This window comes from Ictalurus furcatus, chromosome 23, assembly GCF_023375685.1.
Source record: "Ictalurus furcatus strain D&B chromosome 23, Billie_1.0, whole genome shotgun sequence".
Lineage (NCBI taxonomy): Eukaryota > Metazoa > Chordata > Actinopteri > Siluriformes > Ictaluridae > Ictalurus > Ictalurus furcatus.
The window spans coordinates 2,467,501-2,487,659 of NC_071277.1; the positions used below are offsets into that span (position 1 = coordinate 2,467,501).

At 39.3% G+C, this 20,159-nt stretch overlaps 1 protein-coding gene across 1 annotated transcript in view; it reads right to left on the reverse strand.

Annotated features, from left to right (window-relative positions):
* Positions 1 to 5,321: 5,321 nt before the first annotated feature.
* The window catches only part of pip4k2aa (phosphatidylinositol-5-phosphate 4-kinase, type II, alpha a), a 37,574-nt gene continuing 22,736 nt past the window's right edge, over positions 5,322 to 20,159 (reverse strand). The window contains exons 7-10 of the mRNA XM_053611501.1: positions 11,944 to 12,057; positions 11,541 to 11,781; positions 9,928 to 10,031; positions 5,322 to 7,958 (exon numbers count right to left, since the gene is read on the reverse strand). Of these exons, the coding sequence (XP_053467476.1) occupies positions 7,878 to 7,958; positions 9,928 to 10,031; positions 11,541 to 11,781; positions 11,944 to 12,057 (540 nt within the window). The 3' untranslated portion in view covers positions 5,322 to 7,877. The remainder of the gene's footprint in view (positions 7,959 to 9,927; positions 10,032 to 11,540; positions 11,782 to 11,943; positions 12,058 to 20,159) is intronic.

Consider the following 20,159-nt stretch of genomic DNA (forward strand, 5'->3'; position numbering starts at 1 on the left):
AAGCCCTCCTCTACACAGAATAAACAGATTTGTTGCATGAACACGGTGTAAAACATAAAGTCTAAAACACATCCCACCTTAGAGCATGATCTGATTTCCCAGCTGTAGCCCTTAGAGCAGAGCTTCTCGATTCTTTTTACACGCCTTTAGCTTTAACAAATTCAACAGATCGTCTCAGAAGGCTACATGTTTATTTCATGAGCATATTTAAATGTGCACAATACTATTTCGATCATTTATTAGAAACACGGAGCTTTTATTCCTGAACCTTCTACTATTTACAGACTTGCTTTTGTTTGAGTTTGGATTCAACCCGCTGAGTGGACGTGCTCATCCTGGAACTGGCTACATCCAGGTTTCATATCCATGTACACTTCAGAATTGCACAGTCGCTGTTAGCTTTCTTACAAACCTTGTACATTAAAGATGTTTGTGTTGATGGCGTCTTTAGCTTAATTTGTCGTTTATGGGTCTCGTGTGTGTTATGTGCAGCCCCCCTTTTTATTTTTTTCGTGTGTGTTTGCGTTGCTGTCATTATTGGTTGTTATTGTTTATGGGAATCCATGCAATAAAAATTGTTATTCACAAAAAAAAAAACCCCAAACATACATACTAACACCTATAAGAGCTCAATAATAAATCTAATTATTTTGATAAAGACGGGTTCCAGCACTGTACATGAAATAATAATAATAATAATAATAATAATAATAATAATAATAATAATAATAATGTTTCTCAGACCCCATGGTTATGCTTCACGGGCCCCTGGAGGCCCTTTGGTCTCACTTTTAGAACGACTTCACACAAAGATTTCTTGGTCTCTTTATTTTTCGGACTCTTTTTGGTCTTCTTTTTCAGCATGTTCTATGTGTATTTAGAAGGTAGAGAAGGTAGACGAGCCTCTTAATGTAACTGTAAAATGTATAAAGAAGCAAAAACATCGTTGTGTTCGAACACCAGCATGTAGAGAGTCCAATTCCCCCTTTAATTCACATGCATAATCATTCTCTCTGAAGTCTTCACTAAATAGAAATAACAGAATACTAGTCAGTACCCCCCCCCCCCCCCCACCCCACCCCACCCCACCCCAGTTTAAATGAGAGGATTTCGTTTGTTTAGCAGTGAGTCTCAAGGGAAGGTGCGTGCGATTGTGTTGGAAATCACAACCCACCATTATCAACGTTATCATATTTATGATTCAGTTCATTTAAGTTATTAGACTTGAATAGAAAGGTTTTAAATCCAAACCTCAAACAAGTAGGCATTTAAATAATGTTAACTTGGACTTAATGAGTTCTGTAGATGGAAAGTTCAGGAACAACAACAACAACAACAACAAAAGCTTGAAATAGACAACAATATGATTGTACACATTTAAACAATGAGCCTAATGTTTGACTGTTTGGATTATGTCCATGAATAAAAATCTGTACTGATGTAATTTATTATCATTTATAAAACTCATGCTTTACAGAGAGAAGACTTTATTCGGCCGCATTTTAGGCGAAAACGGGTGAATGCTTGTAAAATAAACAAGAAAAAAATAAACATTATACGAGACTTCTTTTTTTTAGTTTTCTTTCCTTCTGCCCCACCCAATAAATTTCCCAAAATCTGTTTATAAAAGAGCTTTAATTTGGCCTCCTGAATGCTGGGCTGGAGCATCATGACACTGTGAACAGCTTTTTATTAGGAAAGTCGGTACCTAGCATCTTAACTGTTTAAATTTTTGATCGTTTTTAACAGCTTTTGACAATAAAGAGCAATATGAGAAAGCGTGAGTACACGAGGAGAAACAACCAATGGACTGATATGAGGCTACTGAATAAATGTGCTCTGAATGTGATAATCGTGTAGGCTGTAAGGGACAAAAATATCCCTCAGTTGTAAGGGAAATGACGAGGTTTATAATAAGTGTTATACAGCCTACACCTCTACACAGAAAAAAAAAGGTAGAGGTGTCTAAAAGGTTCTATAGACCGTAGGACATAATAATACACTATAGGCTAATGCATACATTACACTATACATGCGTCTTTTACATCATAGTAAAATAACCTTCCCTTTTCACTAAACTCTTACCGTGCATGGTACTTCAAGCAGTTTTATAGAAGAATTATTTACTCCTTCCAAGGTCCAAGGTGTGATACATGCACACTGGGAATTTTTATTTTTTGACACCAACATTTGTTTAAAAAAAAAAAGAAAGAAAAAAGAAAGAAAGAAACAAAACAAACAAACAAACAAAAAAACCTCCATAGGAAGTCTCTTTCTTATGAAAAATGGCTTTTTTTTATGGCATCACCGTGAGAAAATGAATATTATAGCAAATGTCATGCTCTCGGTATAGCTTTAACGCATTTAAACACCATTCAAAAACGTATAAATCATTTCTTATATATATGTTCTAGCACGAAAAAAAAAAAAACCTCAGGTAGATATACATGAACTGGTAGAGGTTCAATTTTATTTCTCTAAGCCTCTATCCGAAATACATTTCTAAGCTCTGTAATCAAACAGATGACGTAATAATCGCAGTTAATGCCGAAATTATGTGCAGAATGACCTCGACTTTGAAACCTTATTTCCTTCTCCATAAATTAAGACCTTTGTTTTTCATTTCATTAAACATTGGTTCAGTGATACAGTCATGATCCGGTTCTGAGTAAAACAAACAAACAAACAAACAAACAAACAAAAAAAACCCCACATGTGCCTATTAGCATTTTATACATATAATGAGATGTAGCTCATAACGCTGAAAGTGAATACAGTAACACATCCTCCACTGCAGAAGCCTGAAACAGACTTGTGTTGGACAAACAATAGGCTCGATAGCTGTTCATCTACACGCTGTTAATACAAAACGCCTATTTTTTTTTTTTAGCCTAAACTTTTAAAAAACCCAAGCTATCCCAGGTGGACGTGTTATACTTTCAAATATATAACCTGAATAAGGGGTTAACGGTGTGACGCGCTCCAATTTCCCAAACCCAACTGAGTAGCCATTACGCTGAATAGCGCAAGCGTGGATACAAATCATAACTTGTGCCTTAAAACACATATTCAACAGGTTTCATTTGTTCAGGAACACTTAATGGAGCTTTAAGACTCTGTATTCACCTTCATACATCGCTGCATTTTGATACATATACGCGACAATTTGCGGACAGGTCTCCTTTAGAGACTCGGCTAATTGTGGCGCGGCGCCAGGAGGACATTTTGTGTTCATTTGTCGCCCCCAATCGGTGAAAGAAAATAGCGCAACTTCCGCCTACGAGGAGGCAGGGCTGAGGTATTTAAGGTGGAACGGAAGAGATATGATTCACGTTCCTACCGCAGAAACGGGCCTCATGACTTGCTGAGCATCGCGCTTACGGGTTTATGCTTCACATAAATGTATGTGAAAGATGATACCATGGTGATTTGACTAATTTAAAAAAAAAAAAATTGAAATCATCGGTGAATTTGCATTAATCTCTTATTTATTATGTCATCAAGAATCAAATAAAAAAAAAAAGCGAAGATGTAAGGCGAAAACCACCATAACTTTGGTTTAAAAGAAAAATTTTTAAAAACGCTATATATGTATATATTTCCCCAAAGTTCACATCTAGCCATACAATAACAAAAGAGCCTCATGTGGCAAAGGTGTAGCTACATGACCAGGTGTATTCACCTTGGTCTGTAGCACAGGTGTAAGTAGAAATGAACATTTTAAATTGTTTCCGTTTTATTTACGTGGGCTTAGACTATATTTTAGGGGAGGTGAAATGGTAGTATTTGTTAAGTAAAGAATGTTATCAGTGAAATTGCAATGCAAGGGAGAAGATACATACAGAACGCGAGCTGACTTTAAAAAAAAATTACAAAAACCGCTCCCCCCACTAATTTCCCATGGAGGGGCGCACTAATCTGTCTATTAATGTCGAAAAATGTGCACAATTTCAAGCCATTTGGATATAAAAGCCGCTTCTGGTAGAATTTATAAGCTAATTACAGGGTTTTCACAGCTGGAGAAACAGATTTATTTATTCATGGCCTTAATCCCTAAACTTCGCAGTAATGCGGTAACCTACTCTGCAAACCGAAGCCCATCATTTCACTTTTAATTCCATTGGCAATTCATTTTCCATCGGCTTTCTAAAAATTTCTTAGGCCCAACAACACGAGACAGACAATATAGAAATATGATGTAAAACATTATAGGCGAACTGCAGTAGGCTACATAATCACCCATTGACACTGGATCATGGATAGATCTTGAAATGAACGCAGCTACAGAATATCACAAGTCTACTATAGCCTAATATCACTCATTGGGTTGTTCGACTTGACACCCATCACATGGAAACGTCAATAAACCGTACCGTCACAAATCATTTCATTGACATAACTGAGCATCACTGATACAGACTTAAAGTCTCTAAAAGCTAATTAACAGGTCCAGCACTTGCATAAGTAAAGGCTACACAGGCTTATTAAAGATACCCAACAACGGACCCTTGATGGTTTCCACCCCAACGCCAAGGAAAAATACAGTGTGCTAGCTTTTTTTTAAAATTTTTTTTAATCTCTGATCTGAATTAATAAGCAGTTGCAAAATGTCGCACAAATACTTGAATTGAAGATGGAAGTGCAGTTAGGGGCGAGGCTGGATTAGAAAACACACAGGCACGAGGATTTGCAAAGTGCTTTAATGGTTTTGAGCGATGCTTCTGAAATGGAGTGTATTATATTGGTTAACATCTGAACATAATCTGAAAGAACCCCCCCCCTTCCCCTCTCCCTCCCTCCCTCCCTCCCTCCCCCCTCCCAGACTTTTAAAACACTCTCACCAACACTTCTCATCCTCGACTGATCACTTAGCAAACACTTATTTCTCCATGCTCATGGAGGGGGGTGGGGGGATTCTCTCTCTCTCTTTCTCTGTCTCTCCATTAACTAGTTGCGGAGTTAAAACAGGACACACACGTTGCGCCGCGTTTAGTACAGCCTAAAATAAAAAAAGAGACATTAACTGATATTAGCACAATAAAACTGCCATCATTTTCTGTGAAGATTTCTACATGATGTGAAGAACCTGTGCGGAGAGGCTGAGTGCTGATTTGGCAAATCTGAAGGCCAAAGGCGCGAGATGAAGCGGGTTTCCGGTTGCGTGCTGCTGCGTGTCAAAACCACAAGTATTCAAGCAAATGGGTTTTTTTTTTTTTCCTCTTCTTTGCAAATGCGAAGACCACGACGACTGGATGTTTGGGGGGGGGGGGGGGAAGAAGAAGAAGAAAAAAGAAACAACCATTGCGCAAACTGGTAAAAAATAATAATAATAATTAAAAAAAAACCAACAACGGATAAAAATAGCAAAAGAGTCTGGATTAATGATAATACTGAGGTTAAGTTGATAAAAAAATAAAAATAAAAATAAACATTGTGACAGAAGTCCCACTCAGCTTTCACAGGGCCATTTTCAATGCTGGAACTCAAAAAGGTGTTAATGGTTTTAAGTGTTATTGTCAACACATAAAAGAGTCTTCTCCATACACAGCCAAACTACAAATAAACAAACAAACAAACAAACAAAAAAAAAGAAAATTAGAGAATTAGAAAATAAAATTTTTACCTCTGGGAAAAAAAAACCAAAAACTGAGATTAAGAATAGAAAATTAAAGAATTTGGAGTAAAAAGGCACGACTCTTGCACAGTGTATACATTGCTGACAGTATAAAGCAGGTTGAAGACCGTCAGAAAGAAGAAATAAGCGCGTGTATAATTTTTTTGTTTGTTTGTTTGTTTGTTTTCTTCTTTTAGGAGGGGTGACAGTTACACACGGCGTCAGGCTGAAGAGGGCAAACAAATGCAACATGCATTATTAAAAAACAAAACCAAACAAACAAACAAACAAACAAAAAAACCCCAAAACTTTTTACAGTACTGCACAATTCAAAACAGTAACATTCTTCATTTATCAGAACACTTCACTCGATAAGGATGTGCTGCTTAAAATGCGAACAATTCCGTGTACAAATTAAAATGCAAATAAAAACTGTGCATTTAATTAAAAAAAAAAAACAACAACAATAATAATAATAAAAAAATCAAATCAGTTGAACCAACACACAAGAAAATGCTGATTCTAAAGAGTCAGAACTTTCTAGATGGTGTGGTGGTGGTGTCATGTTTCAACAGATCAATACTAAACAATAGCAATTTCATGCAAAATTTCGTAGAAATTCTAGCCATTTCGCAGGGATTCATATCGGTGAAGTAAGAAAACATGACGCCTAACATGAACGATTCATAACCTTTCCTAAGAGTCGACTCGAATTCTCATGAATCACCATTTTGTACAGGTGTGGCGTTTCCCCCCTGTAAATACCACTCTACCGAACCAAAGGGATTATTTAAACTTCTGGTTCATTATGTGCAAAACATACAATACACTGCTGACTCGACTGCCAATTTAAAACGTAAAGTTTATAAAACTGGCAAAAGAAATTACACTACTCTACACACAGGACCTCCCCATCCTCCTTTTCTCAAACTCCCCCAATGAACACTGTAGCTAACATTACAGCAATAAGTGTGAATTTGTTTACATGATGCAAGAGGTAAACTATGGGTTTTCTGCCTAGAACAAGCGTACTTGTGACGACACAAATCCACGGGCTGCATTCAACAGTGCCTCATAGTGCTATTGTTGCAGTATGTAACAGACCAAAAAGATCCTCATTTAAAAAAAAATAATAAAACAAAAAACGTGCAACAGTTTAAGGTGCTGATGGCAAATGAAAGATCATTCCCGTAACAGATTTTACAGACTTGAAGTGATTGCCACCAATGCTGTTGCTTCTGTTCAGTTCATTAGAACGCCTTTTCATGATGCGAAATTATAGACGAATCATCTCAACCTCCTACAGGTCATTAAAAAGACAAAACAAAAAAAAAAACACACACACACAAAAAAATAATAAAATACCACCACACACTCGTGTGAAACACTGTAGGAACATGCAAGAGTCAGAAGGTGCATTCCTTCGTGAATGTGAATGGAGCTCAGGAGCGTTTTCTTTGCAGTCAGTCTGTTCAGAGGAGGAGAGCCATGGTTTCGGAGAATTAACGTGAGAATCAACGTCGCGTTGATTAACGCAATGAAAGCACGTTCACCTACAAGTGCTGCAGCTTTTAACTAGAAAACACATGAAAGACAAGAACCGGGTAGATTTGGATGAAAGAAAAGTACATGAGCATGGACAGACGAGAACGAAGCACGGGCGGAAGAGGGGTAAGGTTTACATTAGGGGCGGTGTTAGGTTTAACTGGGGAAGATGAGCAGGGACGGACTGATGAAATGCGCTTTCTGGTAAAGCGTATGAAAAGTAAAAGGACAGGCATTTTTGACCAATCGGGGTGGGTGACTGATTCTGCATGGGATAGCTTCACATTTCCTTTTTGTCTGACGTGAATTCTACAGCAGTTGAAAGCTCCTTTCCTTCTCAGCCTCCGTTCTGAGTGACATCATTCTACATGTGTATGTCCATTCACTGAGCCACGTACACCATCACATTTGCACTCTCTCTCTCTCTCTCTCTCTCTCCCCCTTTCAATTAAAAGGAAGGCAAAATAACACATGAATTAAAAATGCCATGAGGGACATGCATCGGAAAGCCAAAAAAAAAAAAAAAAATCCATAGCTCCCACAAAGATTTATACTTGTTACTGTTTCATCACACTTATGGTCCCACAAAACAGCAAAGAACAAATAAAAAATGAAAATGTAAACGAATGGTGGTTGTAGCTGCTGTAAGGGTGGGTGAGTGCGTTTGGGCACCCCTCCATCAGCGTCCCTCTTTCACCCCTGTGGGTTTTGCTCCAGTTTAGGGCAGAATGGTGGTAATGAAATCGTAGAATCTCTTAGAGTACTGCTCCGGGTTCACGGTCGAGATCTCTGCTCCAGCCTAGACAGAGGGGAAACGTAACAGTGATTATACTCCCAATGTATTAATATTAATCTCCTAACCAATGGAGAATAATATTAGCTTTATACAACAACAAACACCCAATAAACAATATCTGGGATGTTTCCATCAAGGTATTCCAGACAGCAATGCGTCTACATCTTAACTAAAACAGATGAGCATTTTCCCTCCAAGCACCGTGTGCTTACTGTACAACACTGTATATACATGCACTCCATTTTCTACCATGATGGGCTCGACCATGCATCTGTGGTGACGGTTACAGGAAAGCCAACAGCATTTTAAAATGATTTGCCAAGTGTTAGATTTGACATGTTTTTTGTTTCATTCAAAAATTCAGACTTCGAAATTTCGACCATTTACGGCTTAAAAAGCTTCGTTGGCATCCCTAATAAATATGGTTAACTGATATACACCAATCAGCCATGAGATTAAAACCACCTGTCCAATATTGTGATATTGTGTAGGTCCTCCTCGTGCCACCGAAACAGCTCTGACGTGTCGAGGCATGGACTCCACAAGTCCTCTGAAGGTGCGCTGTAGTATCTGGCACAAAGACATTAGCAGCAGATCCTTTAAGTCTTGTAAGTTGTGAGGTGGGGCCTCCATTGATTGGACTCGTTTGTCCGGTACATCCACACAGATTCCCGATCAGATTGAGATCTGGGGAATTTGGAGACCGTATCAACACCCTGAACACTCTGTCGTGTTCCTCAAACCATTCCTGAACAATTTTTGCAGTGTGGCAGGGCGCATTATCCTGCTGAAAGACGCCAATGCCGTTAGGGAATACCGTTGGAATGAAGGAGTGTACTTGGTCTGCAACACTGTTTCAAAGTAACTTCCACATGAACACCAGGACCCAAGGTTTCCCAGCAGAACATCACCCAGAGCATCGCACTTCCTCCACCGGCATGCTTTCTTCCCATAGTGCATCTCTTCCCAAGGTAAGCGACGAGCACACACCCGGCCGTCCACGTGATGTAAAATATTCATCAGACCAGGTCACCTTCTTCCATTACTTCGTGGTCCAGTTCTGACGCTCATGTGATCATGGCAGGTGCTTTCAGCGGTGGACAGGGGTCAGCATGGGTATTCTGACCTGTCTGCAGATACGCAGACCCATACACAGCAAGCTGTGATGCATCTGATACCTTTCTATCATAGACAGCATTAACCTTTTCAGCAATTTGTGTTACAGGAGCTCTTCTGTGGGATCAGACCAGACGGGCTAGCCTTCGCTCCCTACATGCATCAATGAGCCTTGGGCGCCCATGACCCTCTTGCTGATTGTCCTTCTTTGGACCACTTTTGGTAAGTACTAACCACCGCAGATGAGGAAAACACCCCACAAGACCTGCCGTTTTGGAGATGCTCCCACCCATTCGGCTGGCCGTCACAATTTGTCCCTTCTCAAAGTCGCTCAGATCCTTATGCTTGCCCATTTTTCCTTCTTCCAACATATCAACATCAACATGAACTGATTGTTCAATTGCTGCCTAATATATCCCACTCCTTGACAGGTGCCGTTATAACGATATATTCAAAGTTATTCACGTCGCCTGTCAGTGGTTTTAATGTTATGGCTGATCGGTGTACTCGTGTTCTAATGGTAGTTGACTAAAGTCAAACATACACTGATGGATTTGATTTCATATTAACGAACCCCAACGCTTTCCCCACGTGGAGAAGGTGTCGGTTAACATTGGTGAAGTCAAAATACCTAGGCAACTGTCAATCATTCCAGATTCACATGCCCCTGGAATTTTGGCAGCGGGATTAAAATTACCCCTAGATTCTTCAGAGGAAACAGGCCTAAAGTTCCTGTGCCCCTGAAAAAGTTCCTGGGATCATGCAGTGGAAATGTGCCTATTACGTTTCCTATATTACTCGCATACCGGTGGAACACATGGCCGACACAATAGTGAATAATAAAATAAGCACTCACTCCATGCTTGACTGTTTTAGCTGCATGAGCTGCTTTCTTCTTGGCATCATAATGTTGCAGTATGTCAATCACAGCCATGAAGTAGACTTCCTTCCGAGGAGAGTCTTAAAAATAAACAAAATACCAGAACCAATTAAAATTTCAGGAACTTAATCCGTGCTAAATATGGTCAAGAGGAAGGTAGGTGAGTCAGTTCCTATACACGTCCTGTACCGTGTTAGTTAATCACATTGTTGGCCTGTTAATTGACAAGGTCTGCAATGATTCGTTTATTTCTTTGTACAAATGCACTACTGCTCTGTTAAAGGCTGCCAAATGTGTCAAAGCGCCAATGTTAATCCGCAATATATATACACTCAGTGCCCAACCGATAAGGTACATCTAACTCGCAGCTACAGTAAAGGACTAATTTTTGGAGTATATGCGCCAAAGAGATTAACTTTAAACAAAAACCGACTTCAGAGAACCTGCTGTTATGCAATCGTTGACACTCTCCCATCAATTGATACTGTAGCAAAAGAGTGTTATTTCATGAAAAGCTTTTTTTTTTTTATCTTAACGTTAACCTTAAGTATGCTTTATTTAAAAATGAAGTAGTATGAATTAGCTGAATGAGTTGAGCATTATCGTACGAGCAAGAGTGCAGTTTTACTGAACATGACTGTGATTCGGCCGTGGGTAACAGATCTATAAACAAGTTCAACAAACAAGAAATTAATATTGACGACGTGACATTTCGGACACAATACGGCCAAATGTTCCCGAAGAAGCCACGCTCTCATTTTCTAGCATGTTGGCTAGCTGTCTACATTTACGGCATTTGGCAGACGCTCTTATCCACGGAGACTTACGTTTAACTCATTTATACAGGGCCTTACTCAGGGGCCCAGCAGTGGCATCTGAACTCGTGACCTTCCGATCAGTAGTCCAACATCTTAACCACTGAGCTACCCCTGCCCTGTTTCTAGCTGGCTCACACGGATTTGTATATATTCCTGTTAAAGTTGCTTCCCTTAAAATTGGTGTCCCTATTTCCATTTCATCTTCACCTGACCAGCTTTCCTATTTTAAGCCGAAAGTTATGTTCTCGAAAAGTAACCGTTTGCCATGTCTGCTGATGATGTCGCTAACACTACTGTCGTAACGGTCTTGAACTAGGAAGTGAAAGTTTTACGTTGCAAACACAGATGAGTGCAGCGATACACACTGAAACGTCCCAGTGAGGTTACCATTCGAATCAGTGAACCGGAACTAACTGTTGTATAAAATAATAACATATATCCTTTTGTCCAAGCATCTTGAATGTAACTTATTCATATACAACTGTAATTTGTTCATGTCTTTATAGTGCAATTCAATCCTGAAATGATCCGACGTATGCGGTTTATCAGCAAGGAAATAATCCGAACCTGATTAATACCACTAAGGGCAAGATAATTCACTAAGAATATGAAAGCGGTGTGTAAAAAGGAGGGCTGGAAGATATGCAGCCTGGAGCTGGGGATCATTATTGAAAGTCATGCTTTAGTAGGTATATTAAACGCACTAATGAAAGTGCACATAACTAGAGTCACTGCATAACATGATAACAGAGTGCCACCGTCTCCACTCACTGTCGTGACTTTTAATTGCGTAGACATCAATAGTAGGGTCAAAGTCTCCCGGTGAAAGGGGTTTGGTGCTGTCCAGAGTGTTGCTGGGGCTGTCTGGAGGTGTTCCAACAATCCCTCCATCACTCTCTCCTTCATCATCTCCTTCATTATCCTCACTTTCCACTTCCTCCTGCTCTGCTCGCTCCACGTCATGGATCCCCACCAACAGACTGTAATCCATGAGCTTCAACTGCGCCAGGAACTACACGCACCGAGATTAATAATCAAAAATCATATATAACGTCGAGACTATTTGAAAAAAATGGTTTAATTTAAAAAGAAATTTAAATCTGCTTTGAAAGTGTGCATGTAGAGGGTGTTTATATATATATATATATATAAAAACAAAAAACATTGCATTTACCTCCACATCCTTCCTAAGCTTCTCAAGAAATATCTTTTTATTTTCCTCATCAATGTATATTTTCTGTCCATCGTTGATGAAGTCATTATCCTTGTACGTAGGCAGCTCCTTCGCCTTGAAGCAAAAAAAATAAATAAATAGCAGAACGTTCAATGTGCAAACACGCACTAACAGTCAAAAGGTTGGACACATCTGCTCATTGAAAAGAATTTCCCACTACTCTAATAGTAACGAAAGACATTAACAGAATGAAACACGTGGCATTATGAAGTGACCAAACGTAGTGTTCAAATCAAAGCGGTTATTCCTAATAACAATTCTCCTTAACAGTATTCCTAATGAAGCATTGCAAACTCTGGGAAACTTTTCACAACCGTCTTCATGACGAAGCTTCACCCGAGAGGCCTTTCTGAATATTTTCAAACACGCCGAGCTCTTATTTGGGGATTTCGAAATTAAAACCACCTGCTTGGGGAAACAAACAAATTTAAAGTAAAAGCTACTCGCTTTAAGTTGTGTGTACATTTTGATTCGAAATACATTGATATCCGTGCATTCACTTCATGAATGACACCTGTTCTAGAAATACACTTCAAACCTGTCGAAACACCTTCACGACATTAAAAATATATATTCAATCGAATGTGTGCAGACATTTCACTGGTACTGTAGGGGCAAGTGATCCAGATAAAATATCACAATATTTGGAAAAACTTTGACTCTTTTTAACCAAATTGAAAGCAGACAAAATTCACAGCGTCTTTTAAATAAACCACGGAGCAGAAGAAAACACACACGTAGTACCGCCTTTTTATCGTGAAAATAAATGTTCTTAAAATGTTATCCACATAAATCACTCCACACTCATTTTCCTAACCTGCTCTTCATTGTCTGTTGCATGGATTGGAAAGAAAAACTAACAGGTGCTGTGTGGACTTGATGGACATGGTTTGTGTTCATGGCAATGCTCTGGAGCTGCGATGGGTTTTTGATCAGGCACAGTGTACAACTTTGAAAAACAAAAAGACATAGTTTGCAAATCTCTTCCAGCTAATAAATTAATGTGTGTTGTTTTTATACTAGTATAAATCATCTGCAACCTCGTCAGTACACCTGCTTTCACCGATCTTAGAAACAAGCTAAAACGCATTAAACAGCATTATAATCATTAAACATCCATATAACCAACCCTTTATTCACTGCATGTGTAATACATGCGATATCTTTTACTCAGTACCCCACTAGAGGGAGCTGTGGAGTCGTGAAAGACAGGCCTGCTACAGAACTTCCTTATTCACAAACATTTAAGGGAAGTTTAAATACTGAGAAGTAGACGTTTCACTTCCTGTTCACAGAAGGATAGAAAATTAGAAAAAGCACTTTTGGAATTTTTAAAATGCACCATTATTTAATATCTGCCTTTTATATAATGAAATGAATTAGTTGTCAATTACGGTGACAAAATAGCTGAATGGTATACTATTCAAAAGTAAACAAAGTGCAACAGGTAGAACAGTGTCGGCAGCAAAATCGTCCTTAACGCTCAATCAGAAAATCACAATGTTGCTCTAAAGTGCCTGGAGTTTACACAGTGCTGCTTCTCTGAAAAGAAAACTAAGCAACTGAAACGAGAGCGGTCAAACTAATCCTCTACGTGTAGCCTACCAGAGTGCTAACAGACCGAGTCTGTGACCAAATCTGCTTCTGGCAGTTATTAACACCACATAGGTAGCAAGGTAAGACACATGATGCCTTTTAACCAAGGAGATTACAATTTTACTACACTGACCGTGATGCTTTCCTCTGGGTTAAACATAAGGCACCGATAAAGCATTCATAACGCTGTTTTGAAAAACACCCAAATGCACTATGGGCACTACTAGGCGCTAATCATTGCAGAAAATGATTGTGTGTGTGTGAGAGAGTGAGAGAGAGATCACAGTTCATTTATAAGTTGGGTTTAAGCTCTCTTGGACAGCTGTGGCATTGATGGGATTTGAACTTGCAATCTCTTAACAAGGGCAAAGCAGCCAGCTGCCCCACTCCGGGCCCTCGGTCAATGAACCGTAAATCTGCTCCTATCTGTAGTAACTGTGAAATCATGTTACTGACGTGATTTAAAAAGTTACATTATAACTACTTACATTTATAACTGATGGTTCTGCTGTTTGAGTAAAGCCCTGATTTATTAAACCACCGGTATATTTAGGGAAACCAGCTCATTTTATCCGTCGTCATTTTCCCACCACAATATCGTTACCACTGACAAAAATACTAATTTGTATCAAACTGGCTGTGTGATCAATGTATAATGCCTGCTATTTGCATACAAGAGAGAACATGATGATTAAAAGGATAGATAAGTGCTAAATAATGGAGAAGCAATCAGTTCGTGTGTGCGCGAGTGCATACTTTGTACGTGAGGGTGTGTGTTTGTCTTGAATAGCCATTTTGGCATCAGTGAAGGCCTTGCACAATCCTATGAGAGCCCAGGGATACAACAGGGATTAGATGCAGTGTGTGTGGGAGAACAACAGGATTAAAATAGAAGTCTGGTCTCCTTATGTCACCTCTGACCACCGGCAACCTGTGCATTGCACAACAAGCTGACTTCTGGAACGGAGAGCTGGGTTTAAAACTGAGCACTACCTTCTTCAATCGCATGCCTACATTTTCTATCCTCCCAGTGATACTAACTGCTGGAAAACACTGAGATATTTACTCTCAGAAACAAACATATAAAAGGTTAACTGACTGTTCACTAGTCACGTGTGCAAATCAACCTTTGTCCTTCTACATTCATCAGAAGTGTACATGAAAAACGTGCACATGACCTGAAACAGATGTTGCTGATGCAGCTATGCCAAGCTAACACATTAGTAACCTTGGTTAAAACTGGGGTAGTTGTAGTTAAGCCACAGTGTGTGTGGATTTAAGGTGACACTTTTATACACCTGTATTCTTTGTTGTACTCCATGTTATCTGCGCTTTTAACTGCCATGTTGGCATTCTGCTGCCGACACACACCCATATATTGTCTATTGTACGGACTCTTACAGATTTAACGTTGAATGTGCCTTTATGTTACTCTTCTGCTGTATGTGTGTTGACTGTTGATCTACTGTACATCTGGGTTAGCTATAACAGCACTGGTAAAATTATGGTGCAAAATGTATACACCTGCGTACAGGTCTACAAGTTTGAATTTAACTGGGTTCCTCAAAAGTTCTTTAGTTCTAGACTCCTGAATGGGTTTGAACTTTGAACCTATAAGAGTTCCACACGGGGGCAACCTGAAGAACCCTTTAGAGTACTAAATGTAACCTACTTTGTCTAAGGTTTCTATGCCAACAAAAGAAATAGACAACTTCCACCCAACACAAGATATATTTCCTTGTAGAGCCATGGCGGCTCAGTGATTAGGGCTCTGGGCTTCTGAATGAAGGGTTGAAGTGTGCTGCTAAGCTGCCACTGTTGGGTCCTTGAGCAAGACCTTTAACTCTCATCTGCTCAGCTCAATTGTAACTCATTCGCCATTACATTTATGGCATTTAGCAATCACCTTTATTCAGAGCGACTTACATTTATCTCATTTATACGACCAAGCAGTTGAAGGTTAAGGGCCTTGCTCAAGGGCCCAGCAGTGGCAAGGACTTGAACTCATAACCTTCCAATCAGTAGTCCAATGTCTTAACCATTGAGCTAATATTCAGAGATGATGTTTGACAAATTACTGACATCCCCTTAAGAATATTTTAAACAAATGCATATTGCCTTTGAGGGGGAAAAAAAACAAAACAAAACACCCTTATTATTAATTTGCTCCCAGTTCCCAGAAACGTTGCGTCTTTACCATGTTCTGTTTTCCTGGGGTATAAATTGTGGTTGCACGCATGTAAAATCCCTTTGTCGTCCATTATGATGTGCAAAAACACAAAACAGGCAAATTATTGTTGACCAGCACAAATCAGCAGACTCCTCGTCTCAGTCTCTGAATTTGAACCCTAGTGAAAATCTGTGATATGATTTGAAGAGGAAGCCCAAATGTACAAACTTAAGAATCTAAAACTTTACAAGAATAGACTGTAATTATTTGCAAGGCAGGCATCACAAACTATTAATTGTAAGGATGAAAGCAGTATTTTTTTTTTTTTTTTTTAGAAGGTTTAGAAGAAGAAAAAAAAAGAAAAAAAAAAAAGTATAAATACCACAATACAAAGTGCCTGTATTAAGTGTGTACATGTATTAACTATTTTTATTCACTAATGTTCCTTTATATTTATGAGGGTGCCAATAATTCTGCAGGGTACTGTATAAATAAAAGGCTATGAATAAGTCAGTGTAATAGATTGAATAGCTAATCGTACTCTTGCGGTAATCCGTTTGTCTGAGTCTCTTTTCCGCTAAAGTTTTCTCCTTGTCGCATACGGCTCGCTCATTAGTGCTCCGTGAAGCTGATTTGTGACGATGACTGCTGCTAAATAAGACGAGTTTAATTTAAAAATAGTAGCCCTTGCAATTCACATGTTAAATGTAATCTGTTTGAGAGTGGCAGTGCATGTAAGTGTGAAATGGCAGAAGCAGCCAACTAGTAAATGTGTGCCACGGAAAACCCGACACGCACACACACACACACACACACACACAAAAAAAACAACAACAGAAAATCAGCTGCACATATTTTCTATGAACATTAAAATACGGAAGGAATATCAGAGCTTATTGCATATTTATTCCAAAATAAAGTGCCTTTACAACTGAATGTCCTTGAGCCCAAAGAAAGACCCCACTGCGCTGAGGTCATTTATTTTACGGTGAAATCAGTTTGCCAATAACTAACACAATAGGTTTACCAGCATTTACTTTTAACCAAAAGTTTGTCCCAGAATGTCCCACTGGTTTTTAGGAATTGCAGTGATGTAATGAATTAAACAGGAAAACACATGCTAGCGGCATGCATTGTAATTACTGGCGCCCTTGCAATTAGTACTCCTGTGCAGTCTTGTCCTACAAAGCTCTCTTATATGGCCTTTCCGCTTCACCTTAATGGGGTTTAGTTCAGGGACTGGAATAGCCATGTTGAAAACTTGATTCTGGGCTCCGTGAACCATTTTTGCATGGGTATGGATGTTTTGGATCACTGTCCTGCTTGAACATCAAACAACAATTCGGTTGTAGTTTCTAGGCAAGCCAGATTTTAATCTTTAAAAATCTCACGGTACGTCATGGGAGTCCTTAGAATATCCTAACAAAGGTCCCAAGGTCTTTGGGTGAAAAACAGCCCAACAACATAACAGATCATCCACAATGCTTAACAGAGGGGATTAGGTTCTTTTCCATGAAACCACCCTTCCTTTTAAAGCAAACTAAACTTGCTTAGTGCAAAAAAACCCACAAAACCCCTCTACGTTTCCTCTACGTTTTCCTCTTCTGACCATAGAGGTTAGAGAGTTCCAGTTCCAGTCAAAGTTCTGGTAGCATCTAGTAAACTCCAGGTGCTTACCTGAAAGACACCTCATCTGACAGATGACAGGAAAAGCATTTCTTCTGGCATGGCTTCTAAATTTTTTCTTGGCATGGAGGTGGCATCTAATTGTAAATTTGGAAACTTAATGATTTCAAAATGCTACAATCCTCTGCTAATCTCCAACTGTGCTAAATTTTTTGCCTCTCTAACCATCCTCCACGCATGAGGGCAATATACAGTGCCCTCCACTAATATTGGCACCCTTGGTAAATATAAGCAAAGAAGGCTGTGAACAATTGTCTTTACTGTTTAACCTTTTGATCTTTTTTCAAAAGCTTCACAAAAATACTCTGCTCTCATGGATATCAAACAATTGCAATCACAACACAGGTTTATCCCGCCAAAAATCTTTTGGTTATATATAGGTGTGCAACAATCATTGGCACCCTTTTAGTCAATATTTTGTGCTACCGCCCTTTGCCAAGATAACAGCTCCGAGTCTTCTCCTATAACGCCTGATGAGGTTGGAGAATACATGGCGAGGGATCTGAGACCGTTCCTCTGTACAGAATCTCTCCAGATCCTTCAGATTTCGAGGTCCACGCTGGTGGACTCTCCTCATCAGTTCACCCCACAGGTTTTCTATGGGTTTGAAGTCAGGGGACTGGGATGGACATGGCAGGACCTTGATTTTGTGGTCAGTAAACCATTTTTGTGTTGATTTTGATGATGTTTTGGATCATCGTCCTGCTGGAAAATCAAACCACGTCCCATTTGAATCTTTCTGGCAGAGGCAGTCAGGTTTTCATTTAATATCTGTTGATATTTGAGTCCATGATGCCATGTATCCTAACAAAATGTCCAGGTCCTCTGGTAGAAAAACAGCCCCAAAACATTAAAGATCCACCTCCATATTTAACCGTGGGCATGAGGTACTTTTCCATATGGCTACCTCTCTGTGTGCTCCAAAACCACCTCTGGTGTTTATTACCAAAAAGCTCTATTCTGGTTTCATCTGACCATCGAACCCGATCCCATTTGAAGTTCCAGTAGTGTCTGCACACTGAAGACGCTCGAGTTTGTTTTTGGATGAGAGTGGAGGCTTTTTTTTTTTTTTATAGCAATTGCTTGATTTGTAAACGTCGACACACTTTGGTCTCATTTGATTGGTATATTCTCTCTTCATTCCCATGTTGATGAATGATTAAGGGAATTTGGCCTGTGTCGCTTTATATTCATACCCCAGTAAAACAGGAAGTCACGAATGACTGCTGGGTGAGTTCCTAAACACGCGGATGAACTTCAAGTAAAATATAAATGGTAACATACTTCAATTACATTCTGTTCATAAGAGAAAAAAATATATATACTTGATAAGGGTTTGCATTTTCTTGGAATTCTGTAAATCTAACTTCACTTAAGGTGAGATTTCGCTCATATTTTCAGTGTGTGATTCAGCACAGATACATTTTCCCCACAAACGTAAGCAATCATTAAAAGAATTTCAGAAGAGCATGTGGCTTAACCTCTATCACCATGATGCTGCTCTGAACAATCTGAACTTCCTACTTTTCTTTTTTCTTCTTTTCATTTCCATGTCTGAAGTAACAATATCTCTGCACATGACTATCATAGACCTATCTTGGTGAGAGAAGAAGTCAAGAAATCGAGCCAGACTTTGGGCTCACTGTCTTTCACAAAACATGCTTACTCATGCTGTAAAACTGAAAATTTTGAAAAAAAAAAAAAAAGCTCCTCGCAAACACACAGCTAACTCACCTTGACCACACTAAACACAGGCTTGTTCCAGAAGGCAGGTTTTACATTTGTTTCCTCCTTTGTTATTTCATAATAATGACTAACAGAGCATGAAGCAAAAACAGAAATAATGAAAAATATCTACATCTTATCGCTCCTACAAGAACAATCCCGAATGAAGCAAGACAACAAGATTTACAAAACAAAACATATATTTTGGCCTCAGAGAACTTAGGAAGACTTAAGAAATGGGAAGAAAAAAAAAAAAAACACTGACCAAAGAAAAGAAAACTTCTCTTCCTATTAGTTAAAGAGTCAAACACAGTAGATTATTTATAATCGAATCTTTTGCCAATCATTTCAAACATCATTAAAATTACAAAGGGACTGTTTTCACTTGGTCACTTCGTGCGTTTTCTCTGATCGGACAGCTCTCTCATTTGTGAAAATGGTTCCACTTGCACTTAATGCGTTTCAGCGAAAGGGATACGAATCCAATCTATTCTCACGCAAAATGCAAATACACCTTTCTGCTGAACTGAAATGGCAGCCACCGTTATTTTCCTCTATTTGGGTTTGCGGATGCGGTCGAAAAGAAAATGAAAATGTTTGCTACAACGCTTACGCGACAAAGAGACGGCACTTATTACGTGCAGCGTTTTCACTGTCGTTAGTGCTAAACTTTAAAACCCAGCGAGATACCTGGATGAGTCAACACCGGTGAAAAAATACAGAGCTGGCTTCTTTTACGGAACAAGACTGGCTATCCAGTTTCCGGATGGGGTGCCGGACCTTCCGTTATCTTTGTGTCAGCCTGCACAGCAATTTAACGAGGAGGCACACTCATCTCCATCAGGCTATACCGGTCCGTACAACCGGACGCATTCAGACTTGTCCGGTTTCGTCTGGAATGCGAACCACACCGCCTCCTGAAGTGGTTTGAGCGATCGGATTTTAATCAATCGGTCTCGAATGCGCTTCGGAAGGCATT